Here is a 14,743-nt window from a genome sequence, read left to right as displayed (position 1 = left end):
TAATAATAATAGTTGTTCACCGAAACTATTTTTCTCAGTGAGATTCAATTTCAAGAACATATAAGAGATCATATGGTCTTCAAATAGTACAAGTTTGAAGATCAGAGTCCATCGAATTGCCATGATAAACACAAATTACTTGTAATTCAAATACCCAATTCTCACATGAACAAATTCAAAAATCAAACCCTTACCTTGAAATTGCAGCTAATTAACCCATAATTTGAAATAACAAATTTAGGAAAATCTAGAATTGAGATTAACTAAATTTTCAAGAATAGAAGCCAAAAACCCCAATTAGAAATGTTGCATGAAGAGAATCGGCAATTCACTAAAAATTTCATAACCCAAATGGACATGACCACACTCTAATAACAATAGATTCTACCAACTCCCACCGAGAACAGAGGAGGAAAATTTCTCTCTTTGTCTTGTAGATCTTTCCCTCTCACCTCAACTCTCTCTCACACACATGAATCCAGAAACGTGAGGCTTGAATATTTGATTAACAGGAGAAGGGAGGAGCTCTTGACGGTTCTCTGCAGGAGCTGGATGAGCAAAGAGGAAGGTCGCGTACTCAGAGGAGATTTGGGTGTCCAAATCAAGACTGGGTATCAGCGTGTCGACGCGTGAGTTTAACTCGGGGCGTCGTCGGATGTCATGGAGGTCAGGCTCGACTCGACGGAGGCCGTGAGCACGATGGTGATAGAGGTGAGTCACGATTGTGCTAGAGACTAGTGGTGGAGGAGAGAGAGAATCCTAATTTACTTTCTCTCTCCTCGAACTCCATATGAACAGTAGCCAAAAATGGCTTGACTTTGATGTTGGTTCAAAAATATGCGATGGGAAATCCGAGAGGCGTGGTGGGTTCAGAAAGACACAGTTAAGGTTAATTTTGAATAAGAATAGAGAAGGCAATGTGTCGTTGACGACCTGAGGTTGTTCCCTCATATGATCGAGGCTTTTTGGGTTTGGGGGTGAATGTGGTCAACAACAACGGAAGGAGGAAGAATTAGTGCAATTGTCCATTTTAGCCCTTCATGTGGGCCTGTTGGAAATTTTTTTGAATTATGTCTCCTACCACGTCATTACTTGACTGTAGATTTGGATGGAATTTGAAAAATTGGACACGGTTGATTAAAATTAGGAGTATAGAGGTAATCTTGATGAAATTAAAAGAACAAGGACTAACATGAAGATTGAGTTAAAGTTGGAATAGGTAAACTGAAATTAATCCTTATTTTATTCATTTCAAAAGCATTTAAAAAGAACAAAAGAAAGTAATAAAATACAAAAACTTGTCAGTGACAACCATGCCAATTATTAAAATCACAAATTCAAAGCTTTGAAAACTCAATCACATAGCAAAGAACAAATTCATGGTGCTTGACTTCACATTGACCAGAGGTGTTGGACAAGATCATCTTGTAAATGTTGGTTGCCAACAGGACAACGTATCATTCAGCATCGAGACATATATTCCTACATTGTAATTCTTCCGGATCTTAGATCTCTTTCCAAATTTTCTCTCGCTTTTTCTTAAATGAGAGCTCGAGCTCTTCTGGACCTATTTGGATCTAGTTCGTCATCATCAGACTCACCATTGTAGTAATCAACACGTTCATCCTCAACAATCATATTATGAAGGATAATGCATGCTATCATGATATTAGACAAATTTTTCAAACTCCACTCTCTTACAGGTCATCTAATGATTGCCCATCTTGCCTGGAGAACACTAAATGCCCTTTCAACGTCTTTGCTGTAAGCCTTTTGTTTGGTGGTGAAATATGCTTCAGATTCATTTTGAGGGCACCTGATTGATTGGACAAGTGTTGCCCACTTAGGGTATATGCCATCAGCGAGATAGTAACTCATGTTATAACAATGAGTATTGGTGTGGTAATCTAGTTGTGGTCACTGACCTTCAGTGAGCGCATCAAACAGTGGTGAACGCCTGAGGACTATTATGTCATTTTGTGTACCAGGAATTCCAAAAAAAGCATGTCAGATCTATGTATCAAAATCCTCCATGGCTTCAAGAATGATGATTGGCTTTTTTGATTTGCCACTAAAGCTTCCTTTCCATCCAGTTAGACAGTTCTTCCACTGCCAATGCATGCAATCGAGCGATCCTATCATTCTAGGAAAACCTCATCTTTGGGCTCTCTATAAGAGCCTTTCCAGATCCTCTCTGTTTGGTGCTCGAATATATCGTTGCTGGTAGATAGTGACGATTGTACGACAAAATTCACTGCAGTTTTCTATAGCAGTAGATTCAGCCATCATGAAATTTTCATCAAGAGAGTCTGCCACTTGTCCATAAGCTATCATTCCGAGTGCGCAAGTCAATTTCGCATGAGGCGAAAAGCCGAGTTCTCTTTTATTATCATGTTTTTGCTTGAAGTAAGGGTTAGCTGATTGGACATCATCTAGCAGGCGAAAAAAAACTTCACGCCTCATTCGGTAGCGGTGTCTGAATATTTCTGGTGGGTAGACTGGATTTTCAACAAAATACTTTTATAGTAGATCGTCCTTATTTGAGCCCTGGAATTTACCCATTACCCCATTGTGGTTGTGGACGGAGTTGTTCATTAGCCAACCAACTAGCTGCCGTCGTCATAACTTGTTTTGCATGCATTTCCATCTCATCATCTTCTTCATTGTCTTCTTCATCCTCTTCCTCTTCTGCACATAATCTTTCATGCCACTTATCAGACCAATTAGAACTCATTGCATAAGTGTTTTAAAAAAAAAGTATGAAGCTGATCAAGGTGAGTAGAGAAAAGTATATGGTTTTGTGAGTTATGCTAGTTCAAGCACTCAGTTTATAAAGTTATTTCTTGCTAAAGATAACAAGTGTCACTCAGACATTATATCCACTCCAAAATTTGATAATCCAATGAAGACGGAACACGTGTCATTCAAGAATCTTATCCAAAAATTTGATAAGATTCGATCAAGCCAAAAATTGCTTTATATCCATTTCGAAATTTCACAAAAAAAATAAGGACGAAACACGTTGCCTCAAAATCATATCCGAAAATTTGATAAGATGCAATCAAGCCAAAAATTGCTTTATATCCATTTTGAAATTTCACAAACGAATCAGTATGAAACATGATACGCTTTAAGCAAGCGCATAATTTAACCCTAAAATATCATTAGTAGCATAAGCAAGTAGGGATCGATCTAATCCGGGGATTGATGGTACACCTATCAATGTAGGACAATTAAACAATTAAAATTAAAACAAACTATATTATTTACAAAAATAAAATAAAGTATATACATAATTAAGGAATTAAGGGGGGATTCAAGTTTTGATTTTCGGAAATAAACTAAGTAAAGAAAACAAAGAAAACTATACAAACACAAATACAAGGATAAAATGAGAGAAACAAAGATCAAAACCAAAATTATAATCAAATTCGATTCAACCCTAATATTGTTCATCTAAGTCATGAGAAGGGAGTTGATCATGTGAAGTATTCAAAGCAAATAATTTCCCATATTTTACTTTTCAATGCTAATTAACCTAAGTGAAAGCACAAAGACTAATCCTATCAAACATGCATTCAAGCTCTAGAAGCTAAACAATCATGACATGTTTAACGCATGAAACACATAGAAAGGCTATCAACTCAAGTGTGCAACTTAGTATGAAAAAGTCCACCTAATTGCAATCCTCTTCAATTAAATTCGGTTTTTGCCCAAAACCTTTACTACCTTTCGATTCAAGTTACACAAAACAAAAAGTTGATTCATGTTCTTAAATCTAGCATCATTCATATAAAAACCCTAAGTGTTTCGAACCACATAAGATTAAAATACAAAAGATATCAATTAAGCAAATTTAATCAAACAATTCTCACAAAAGCAACTAAGAATTACAATATAGGAGTCGAAATTCTCATTCAATTTTATAAATTTCAGAATTAAAAACCTTGTTCACACATCAATGTCAACTAAAACAAAACCAACGAAATTCAACCAAAGGTTACAAAGTAGAGGTCGAATTATACCGTGGATGGAAGATGAGAATGGATAATTTTAGTTGGGATCCTGGAAGCTTGAAAGCAAGTCTTCAATGGTGGATGGTGGAGGAATATGTCACGGCTCCTTCTTCTCCCTTCGGCCTTGCTTGAATTCTGTGGCTTGCTCTAGAGGATGGGGAGAGGATGAGAGAAGCTCACGGCAACAATGTGTATTTTCTGAATTTTTCTAAAGTGTGGAACCCCCTTTAACGTCAAGAATATGAGGTTTATATAGGGAACGGCCAAGGCTCTCCAAGCAATCAGAATTTTCCACATAGCTTCGACCAATGATAGCTCGCCAAGTAAGCCCTGTGATGTGTTCCAACCAATCAAAACTCTCCAAAATACCTCCCTAATATTTAATTGCCGAATTTCCTTGAGATTATTCTGATTTTCTTCATGAATTTCGGCCAACATTCCTTTAGGGAATTTAGGGATGCACCTAGACACGTTTTGAGCTTTTTCTTGGTGTCCACATATCTTGTTTCCTTAAAAAATCTCCCTATTTCTTCTCCTTGCGTCATCTCCTTGATTATTTCTGATTTTCACGTTGGCATTACACAAAATTAATTCTCCAAGAATATTTTCCTTCCTTGAAAATCTCTCAAGAAAATCTCCTCTTGAAATCCTCAATCAATCATCTTTAATTCCCACGTTGTCACCTTGTTTTTCCTTAGGTATTACACGGCAAATTTAATCCCCAAGGAAAATATATTTTCCTTTTTAAAAACTCTTCCTTGATTTCCTCTTGCTTTGGACGCAAAACTCTTAAGTCTCCACATTTATCTCTTGACGTCACAAAAACCCTAGCTCACATGGGCCTTCCTCCATTTTTGCCGAAAATCCAAGTCTCTTGATAATTCTTGGGCTTCTTGCGTCACCTCCTTGCCATGTCATCTTCATGAAGCTTCTCTTTCCATTTATGGACTCAATTCAGCTTATTTATTCCAAAGACCTGAAAATAGAAGCTTTCTAAAATAAGAAATGGAAACTTTCCTAAACTAAAATGGGAAACTTTCTAAAAATGAAAAATAGAAACTACAAAACGGAAACTTTCTACAATAAGGAACTTTCCCAATCGAATAATGGAAACTTTCCTAAACAGTGATTCTTTAAGGAAATAACGCATGAAATGTAGGGAAATAGCAGTTAAAACGTCGCATTAAAATGCTCCTATCAAAACACGTGACCTCGAAGTCATATCCAAGAATTTAAAAATATTCCATCAAGATAACATATGCCACATATATAAAATCGTATAAGAAATCTACAACATTACTTGTGAAGCAACACATGGAATTTGAAAAGTACAATGGAAAAATATTTTTTAACATAAAAATGATTTCAATTACTATAACTAAGAATCTAATACAAAATAAGAACACACACAGACACACACACAGATATATATATATATATATATATATATATATATGTATATAACATGTTCAAATTTTTAAAATATATTTTAGGGCTGTAATTTAGCCTTGATGGGTTTGAGACGGTTGATGTCACATCGATAAATAGTAAAGAAATCAAGACTAAAATTTATCCCCATAAGTGTTTTTAGCCTTGTGGGTTGGAGAATGCCTTAGTGATTTAAAGAGAGTGACCTTGACACTCCCCTCTTTATCAATGATGTTGACACTTTATCAGATTATGATTTTTCCTAGTCAATATGACCATTTTTCTAGCCTCATTGTGTACCGGAAGTTATGTTCATGTCTTTTAGTCTGACATTTATTATGAGTGGCTCGTTAGTGGCATGGCCTGCTGATTGTATATTCATACCACTTGTAACTTTTTCTGTATGAATACACTTATTTAATCCAAAAAAAAAAAATGTACCACGTACACATTTCTATTTCATTTTAGGAACATCTTAAACACATTCAAATAAACAAAACGAGAGTTTGAATTTAGTTTGTTTAAGGGAGGTTCTTTGTACTCTTGTTGTCTTTTTTTTTTAGAATTAAATACTGTTTACTCCCTATACTTAGGGTTTCATCGTTTCAGTCTCTGACCTTTGAATTTCACCTAAAAAGTTCCTGAAGTCTCAATTTCCTCCCAATTGGTCCCTGCCGTCAAAATTTTCTGTTAAAGTTGCTGAAATGTCTATTATGCCCTCACTTTTTTTTTTCTCTCTCTTTTATTTCTTTTTTTCATTTCACCTCTTGAATGTCAGTGGATTGGAACCATCTTGATGAGGAGATGAACAGAAGGAGGTGAGAGAGCCGGAAGAAGAAGAGGTAAAAAGAAAAAAAATTAAAAAAAGATGAAGAGATTTTTTTTTTAAAGTAATTGAGGGTATAATAGACTTTTTAGGGGAAGATAACGAAGTTTTTGACATTGGCAGGGACCACTTGGAAGGAAATTGAGAGTTCAGAGACTTTTTGGGTGAAATTCGAATGTTAGGGACTGAAACGATGAAACCCTACAAGTATAGGGAGTAAGCAGTATTTAACTTTTTTTTTGTACCAAAATAAGTACAAGTGTAAGTTCGAAAAAATGGTAAAACATGACGTGTAAAAATTATGAATTTTACTGTTATATATGGTTGGTTATCTGAAAAATCTGAATATATCATACTGCAAAATATTGTAGAAACTTTCTTAAGTTTATAATTTATTTTCACCATTTAAAGTTAGTGATGTGATACATACGTACAGTATGGTTCTAGTCTTAGTTCTGCTCTATTATTATGTTTAGTTCATTTTGTTTGTTTGAAAGCATACCTATTAGTTTGGACGAAAAATTCTTCTAGTGATATTTCTCTTTAACAAGATGTTACAAGTCTAATAGTAAGAAACTTGTACGCATGGATCTCTTTAGCTTAACTGATCGATATAGTAATTAAGTCAAGTTGGTAGCTGGGTCACGTCTAATTTCCTTGAGCGAAAGAAAGTACTTGATGAGTTGCCATGATAATAACCTTCTCTGAACTTGAAATTTTGAATTACGAGTTTAAAAGTAAGACTCAAAGAAAAGTTAATTACATGATAAATGATTGCAGAGCTCATCTTATTTTCAGAACGAGGAGTCTTTAATGTTACATTACATGCTTTCTATGCCCAATTTTGGCAAACAAAACCAAGAACACCATCAAAGAAACCCAAAATATATAATACCAGAAAGCCTAAATATCATCAGCAGAACGAGGAGTCTTTAATTAATGTTACATTACATGCTTTCTATGCCCAATTTTGGCAAACAAAACCAAGAACACCATCAAAGAAACCCAAAATATATAATACCAGAAAGCCTAAATATCATCAGCAGAACGAGGAGTCTTTAATGTTACATTACATGCTTTCTATGCCCAATTTTGGCAAACAAAACCAAAAACAACATCAAAGAAACCCAAAATATATAATACCAGAAAGCCTAAATATCATCAGCAGAACAAGCTAGGAACTAATTAATTAAGAATAAGTAATTAAGAAACTAATTATAATGAAATGAATTTCCATAGCTGATCGACGTCAGATGTGGCAACCGCAGCAAAGGAAGAAGAAGCATAGGGTAGAGACCAGAACGACAGCCTCCACGACGGAGAGTATCTTGAAGACGACGTCGTCTATGATACGCAGCCGCAAGTCGACGCGCTTCCACCGGAACACCGACGATAATTTCCTCGGCCACAGCTCCTTGCTGATCGCCTTCTTTAACGACCACGTCTTCGTCGACGTCGACGACTTGGAGCTGTTTGAGCTGCTCTTCTCCAGTCTGTCAAATACCTCTCGTAGTTCTCTGTTTTCCATGACGTCAATCCCTGTAGCTCGATCTGTGTTGTTGTTGTTTTTGGGAGAGGAATGTGTGTGTGTATTCGACGAGGTTAAGAAGGTGAGACTGAGATGGTACGTGGTAGTATATATACAAATAAAGGAATTAAGAGGTTGGTGCCTGGCTTTGGTTTCTTCATAAAGGAGGTGATGTATCTGAGCTGAGCTGGTGATGGGACTGCTGGCCGAAGTAGCTAGAGAGGAGGGTGTTTATGGAATTTGGCAAAGCTTTGTGCAAGAATATTCTAGCTTAAAAGAGGCATTTTGATCATTTTACAGCAAGAAAGTCTTGATTTTTTTTATACTCATTGGAGTAGGAAGTAGGGAAATAGCTTAGTTATTCACTATTTAATTAGCAGTGCAATTTCTTAACATTAGCAATGAAGAAGAAGAAGTCCATGCATTGATGCATATATAAAAAAAGCTTGCTACTCACCAAAGAATTAGATGCCTTCTTTAATCTTTATTAATAGAGTAACTACTTGACAGCCTAGCTCAACTGGTTAGAGATAATAGAAAAGAGGAAGTATAAACTATTTAATGCATATGTAGATAAAAATCATGAAAAATTTAGCTTACGAGTATTATCATACATTTATACGCAGTTCTTTTATTCTTTTTATTTTTTCAACGGAAAGAGAATTCAGAGCACGACGATAGAATGAGAAAATAAAGTCATCTATAGGACCAATGCAAACATTCTTACAGCAGATAAATCATCACAATAAAATACAACAAATAAGTCCACTATAGAAGTCATAATTTGATATGAACAAATGAGCTTTGCATGCAAGCTATCAGCCTGATAAAAACATTCATATAGCTCTACCCCATATACATAATTTTCCCGACTTAAATAACCCAAGAAAAACGTTGTTCGAACTTCGAACTTTTTGTTAAAGCCCTAACATTTTTCATTAAAGAACTCATGATATAGTTACAATATTATCCCTAATCAATCAACAGTGGTTTCTTGTTGAACACACATGATTAAAAGAAATAGAAAATTACACACAAGTGTCATTTTGAAACTTTAATTAGTCATAAGGCCACTTAAATTTTTTTGTACACATAGGGCCACTTGAGATTACAAAATAGCACTGAATGCGTACAATATATAATAAGTTGTGGCATCTTGTTAACCAAGTCTTCTAGATCGTTATCAATCTCGTCTCTTTTTCGCAACGGCTCTCATTAAAAAAGAGATAAAAAGGACCAATTCGACATATGCTGGTCTCAAACGGTTTTGGTATAATAGCTTGTTTGAGCCCTTCGAGCTGTATATGTTCTCAAATTAATCATGGTGTCTCCAGTTGGTCAAGGTTTGAATAACGGCTAGTTTGATTTCTTAGAAGTTAGAACATGTCAAAGAAAGAATATCAAAATCTCATGCATTGTCCACTTCGCTATAAAGAAAGCTTTGAACTTTTCAGCTAGCTGATCGATGCCAGCTGATGCGTATATATGCTTGGAAAGATGACATCGAATTTCTTTGCCAGAAACCAAAGTGATAATTAAACAAGATAGTCTAGAGATCTTTTTGTTTCTGCTAAGCAGATAACTTGGAAGTTTTTACACTGGTAAAAATATATTGGTCGTCATGTAGTTCTTTCTTTGCAGCCTTTCATTATTTTAAAAACAATCATGTTTAATTTAAGGCACGAACGTACAATGGGGTTTTATTTTTGAAAGGGACGTACAATGGGTTTTAAGAGTTAGATGGTTTGGATGAATTGTGTACATTATATTGACTATATTTTCTACCTTCCTTCATCATCACTTGGGTGTTATTAAGGATTGTAAGAAACGACGTTATCATGGTGCAAAATTTTAATAAACACATGAATTTTTTCCATTATTGATCACAACTTAATAATTTATGCTACCTTGTAAACATACTTAATTATAATCAAAAAAAAAAAAAAAAAAAAAAAAAAAAAAAAACTTAATTATAATGAATAGCTGTGAGCTAGGAGACATGTTTAATATTTTCTGCTCACGTATATCATATTGACAGACACACTCACTCTAGGATTCCTGATCTTTTGCAATTATCATGTCAAAGCAATATAAGTATATTGACATACATCTATGTTTTTAAGGGTGACTTTAATTATCTAATTTCAATTTTTTTTTCTTTTTGCCTATAGTTTATTCATATATGATTCGAACTTGATTTGGATTCTTAACGTAAAGACGAAATTAGAGGCACAAATGCATCCCCAAGATCTAATTAATTTAGTAGATTTTGCCTAGATCGATCAAGCTGAGCGCCACAATCATGTACACTTAGTCTTTGTGTACAAGAATGATCGGTCAATATCCAGCCAGATATATAGACTACAGAAAAGAATTAATATATTACTACAAGAAAAAACATGTTTAACAACATGCAATTCACGTTGTCAATAACTTTTTACAACGTTTGGTGCATGTTGTAGATGTCAGAGTCATTAAAAGTCCACGAGTCCTTGACATCGTGCTTTGCACGTTGTCGATAAGAGGCAAAGTATGTTGCATGTTGTAATTTTTCAACAATAATGAGCTCTGCACGTTGTCATAAATTTTCGACAACTTTTCAAGCGCATGTTGTAAGTTTTAACAACACTCTCAACATGTTGTCTTTAGTTTTCAACAGCATACATGGTATGTTGTCATATTACTAGATTTGTTATAAATTTCAGAACTTACATATATATTATTGCACCCAATTTGCTGGGCTCTGCTTTCCTGTACCTCTATAAACATTCACCATTACTTAAACACATTCACATGCCAATATTAGTACACCCTAACCATGTATGAAAAATATACATTTCATTAGGAGTGCGGAGTGCCACATTCTCTTATACATATGTTCTTTACAAAACAAGCATGACAAAGTACTGGATTCTTTGTTCATCAGCATTGACAAAACATGCATGGTACTTCCTGACCTACAGAAATTCTCTAGTAAAGCAAAATGTATCTGCTACTTCAACTACTAAGGGAGCATTTTAATGGAGCTTTTGGGCCATGCAAGAGTGTTTCCTATAGCTTCACCAAGTTGTTTGGCATCCATGGTTGCTCTATACACTTCCATGGTCTGATACTCATCAAACACCACATCAACCCAAACCTTCCAATAATCTCGTCCAAGAGGCACACAATGAACTTTTGTACTTAGATTTGTTGAAGAGATCTTCCCTTCAGCCACCGCTTCATCTTCTTCATAATTGTTCCAATTCAAAAGTGCACATCTTCTATTTTCAAGATCAATCCTTGGAGCATTGATTGGTCGACTTGATTGTTGTGACTACAAATATAAGAAATTAAGAGAATCAAATATTGGTTTAAGCATCTAACTAGAAGTTGTTTCACCTAAAATTCTTAAATCTTACAAATTATAGCAGAGATTACATACCTGAGAAGTAGTTGCATGTCCATTTATCATTTTCTCTAAGTTTCTGTTCTGTTGAGAAGGTCCCTGTATAACATTTAGTTCAAGACACAGTAGATTATGCTTCTTCATTCCCAATGGATTTGTTAAGCACAATGCTGAAGGACTACCACAATGCCACTCAATTGCTATTCCTTCTGAACCAATTAATACTTTGACAAGGACAAGGACAAGTATTCTAATTGAAATACTATGTACAATAAGTTTCAGTGCAACAACCAAGTGATGACCTTCACAAAAAGCAATCCTCGTCTAATTCAAAAGCAATTACCTTCTCTTTCAAAGGCCGCTTGTTCTCCTCGTCTAATTCAATAGCCAAAGACTCCAAGTCAACTTGCTAAGCCTAAAATTGGAAAAGCATAAAATCAGTCCCAGATTGATACGAAGCAATAGTAGTAGCATTATACAAATCCAGAGAGAAAAAGGAAAAACAGAAAAGAAGGATGAGAAATGTTGATCCTATCATTTCACAGAGGATTCACAAAATATGCAATATCAGCTTTGACACATTCATTCATGCAGAAATGCTGCTACTTTGGGAACAAATAACTAAGCCAAATTCCAATTTTCTTAAAGGCCACAATACATGTGCTAAGTACTTCAGAGCCAAATATGTGTACAATTTGATGCATGCTATGAATATATAATATACTGAAAGTACAGATAACAAACAAATTAGACAGTATTTTGTCATGCTAATGTGACAGAAAACAAATCTTCCAATTGGTTATGCTTCGATCTTACAAGCAAAAGCAATAAGTCTAAAGATGATCGAGCTTGATTTGGGCTCAACAACTCAATTAATTACTCTAGCTTCAAGTTGAGGGAGATTCGATTCCCTACTTCTCATCCAAATAATTCGCGTCAAATTCAAGTTTCATAGAGGAATTCGACTCTAATCCAAGATATTCTTCACCTAGTTGATTCCTTTACAGACGTCACTGTTGTTGTTGTTTAGTTGGCCATCCGTAGTCTATATATAGTTGCTGACTGACTCACTTTGATCTTGAAGATTCATGCAGAACTAGATTGTTTTTCAGACTTGGGTTTTTGCTTGCTCATAAAGGTGTCCTTGAATATAAGCAATTCGTTAATAACAAAGATGTAAGCGATCTTGGTCTACAGCAAGCATGCCTAGGTGTTGAACTTGATTTATTCTTTCTTTAGCCTTGTGGCGGGATCTTGGATTTGGCGAGGTAATCCTTGGATGGGGTCTTTTAAGGTTTATAGGAAAGGGCAAGAGCGGGATCACATTTAATAAAATGGTCCTTAACCCAAAGCACCAAAATGAGCCAAAATTATCTCACTTACCTCAACGCAGATTTTTATTCTCACTAAGAGCAACTCTAACAGCTTCCCCATATCTTGATTTTTCTCCATTTTAGGGAAAAATTTAGTTGTTTTACTCCAACAGATTCCCTATAATTATCCATAAAATAGAGATAGTTATGAGAAAGAAAATAAAATTTCCTATATTTACAGCAATCTGCAAAAGTTTAGGGAATGATTATGGAATCTGTAAAATAGAGAATCTGTTGGAGTTGGAGCATCAATTTTTTTGGAGATTTTAATTTTTGCTTCCCAATAATAGAGAAATTATAGGGAAGCTGTTGGAGATGCTCTAACCCAATTAAAAGGTAATGACTATTCCTTCCTCGACCTAATTAATGAATTACATCTTATGTCACTCTCTCATCTCTCTCTCTCTCTCTCTCTCTCTCTCTCCACAGCATGACTGTCTCTCTCTCTCTCTCTCTCCAAAATTATCTCACTTATTTCAGCAACATATTTTTATTCTCACTAACCCAATTAAAACGCAATGACTATTCCGTCCTCAACCTAATTAATGAATTACATTTTATGTCACTTTCTCATATATCTCTCTCTCTCCACAGCACGACTCTCTCTCTCTCTCTCTCTCTCTCTCCCCGATCTCCACCTCCGATTTCTCTCTCTCTCTGATCTCTACCTCTGGTTCAGCGTCGAAACATGATTTAGGTTGAGGAGATGAGTATGACTGGTTCCAGGTCAAGAACCACGTCGTCGGAAGTTCGATGGTGGTTGTCGTCGAAATAGGGGTAGAAGCACAGCATCTCTCACTGGAGGCTTCCAATTCCGGTTCCCGTTGGTTTCGTCTCCGATAGCCAAAGATCGAAAATGGAGCCACTTGCACAAGGACTTTGACGTCCAACACAACACTGGAGGCTTTCAGTTTCGATACTGAAGAAAGAGATGGATAAAAGCTTTCCGGTCTCTCTCTCTTTCTCCACCGCGATACCCGCAATGACTCTCACCAGAGCTCGGGTCGGGTATGTTGGTGCTTGACCCAAAGCACCAAAGCTCTCATCAGAACTCGGGCTAGGTCTGTTGGTCTCACAGTCCAGAAGGGAGAAAGATGTGTGGGTGCCCAGAACATTTTCTGGATGCCCAAATCTTTTCTTTCTTTTTTGTTCAAAATGGGGGCAGAAGCCCAGAAGGAAAGAAAAAAATTATTAGGGGGCAATAAATGTTTTGAATTGATGTAATCTCCTCTTTTTTTTTTTTCCTTAATTAAAGTTTTATTTGTCTAACCACCACAAGTGGTCGAGTTGGTAAGAGCCTCCAGGTGTGGAACCCCCATACTCGGGTTCGAATCCCGCCGACGCTTATTGAGTTAAATCCCAATATATTCTTGGTGGCCAGGGGGAAGGAAGCATTCTAATAAGATCCCCGAGCACGGATTAGTCTCTAGGCATAGGAAACCTTTGAGGACACCGTGTGATTGAACAATAAAAAAAAGTTTTATTTGTCTAATTTTATGGAGATTAGTTCTCATTCTGGCGACCGAGAGGTCTATTGCGGGGCAGGGTAATACAGGTCTATTGGGGGGGCAACAAACCTCTCCGGGCCCATATGAGATCTCCGACAACCTCTTTGGAAACTTCCGGTGAGGACCTATATTAGGGGGAAATAGAGGTTTACTAGAGGGCAATATAGGTCTATTTGGAGGCAATAAACGTTTCTGGCAACCTATGAGACCTCCGACGACCTCTTTAGGGACTTCCGGCTAGGTTTTCAGAAAAGTCTGATGGGTAGCGGTCGGTGACCGGAATCCTGTCATATTTGGCCGGAGTCCCGCAGTCGGTGACGGGACTCCGGTGAAGCCTCCTATGGTCTCTCTCTCTCTCTCTATGTAACAAAGGGGTGAGAGTAAAAAAAAAAAACTTAATTGGGTATTAGGAACTACCTTATTAGAGTCTTTATGGGTAAGAGAGAACTAAAAAAACTTAATGGGGTAAGGGGATAATTGACACTAGAATTAGGGTAGATGGACAAAAACCCTTAATAAGAAGTTTAACTGAGGTACTAAAGTATTGGACAAATATTTACACAATAATTTAGATACATATTTGATATTTTGTAGACTTGAGTGACCAAAGTGGCTATGAATTACATAATGAGTTACTACTTTATTAGTTTGTAATCTTGAGGTACCAAAATGACGG

At 36.1% G+C, this 14,743-nt stretch overlaps 1 protein-coding gene across 1 annotated transcript; it reads right to left on the bottom strand.

Moving 5' to 3' along the window:
- Nucleotides 1–7,178: 7,178 nt before the first annotated feature.
- Nucleotides 7,179–7,928, bottom strand: LOC112190089. The gene has a single exon (XM_024329516.2). The coding sequence runs from the start codon at nucleotides 7,796–7,798 to the stop codon at nucleotides 7,520–7,522; it is 279 nt and encodes a 92-aa protein (XP_024185284.1). The 5' UTR covers nucleotides 7,799–7,928; the 3' UTR covers nucleotides 7,179–7,519.
- Nucleotides 7,929–14,743: the final 6,815 nt, after the last annotated feature.

This window comes from Rosa chinensis, chromosome 2, assembly GCF_002994745.2.
Source record: "Rosa chinensis cultivar Old Blush chromosome 2, RchiOBHm-V2, whole genome shotgun sequence".
NCBI classification, from domain to species: Eukaryota; Viridiplantae; Streptophyta; class Magnoliopsida; order Rosales; family Rosaceae; genus Rosa; species Rosa chinensis.
This window is presented reverse-complemented; position numbering and strand designations above follow the sequence as displayed.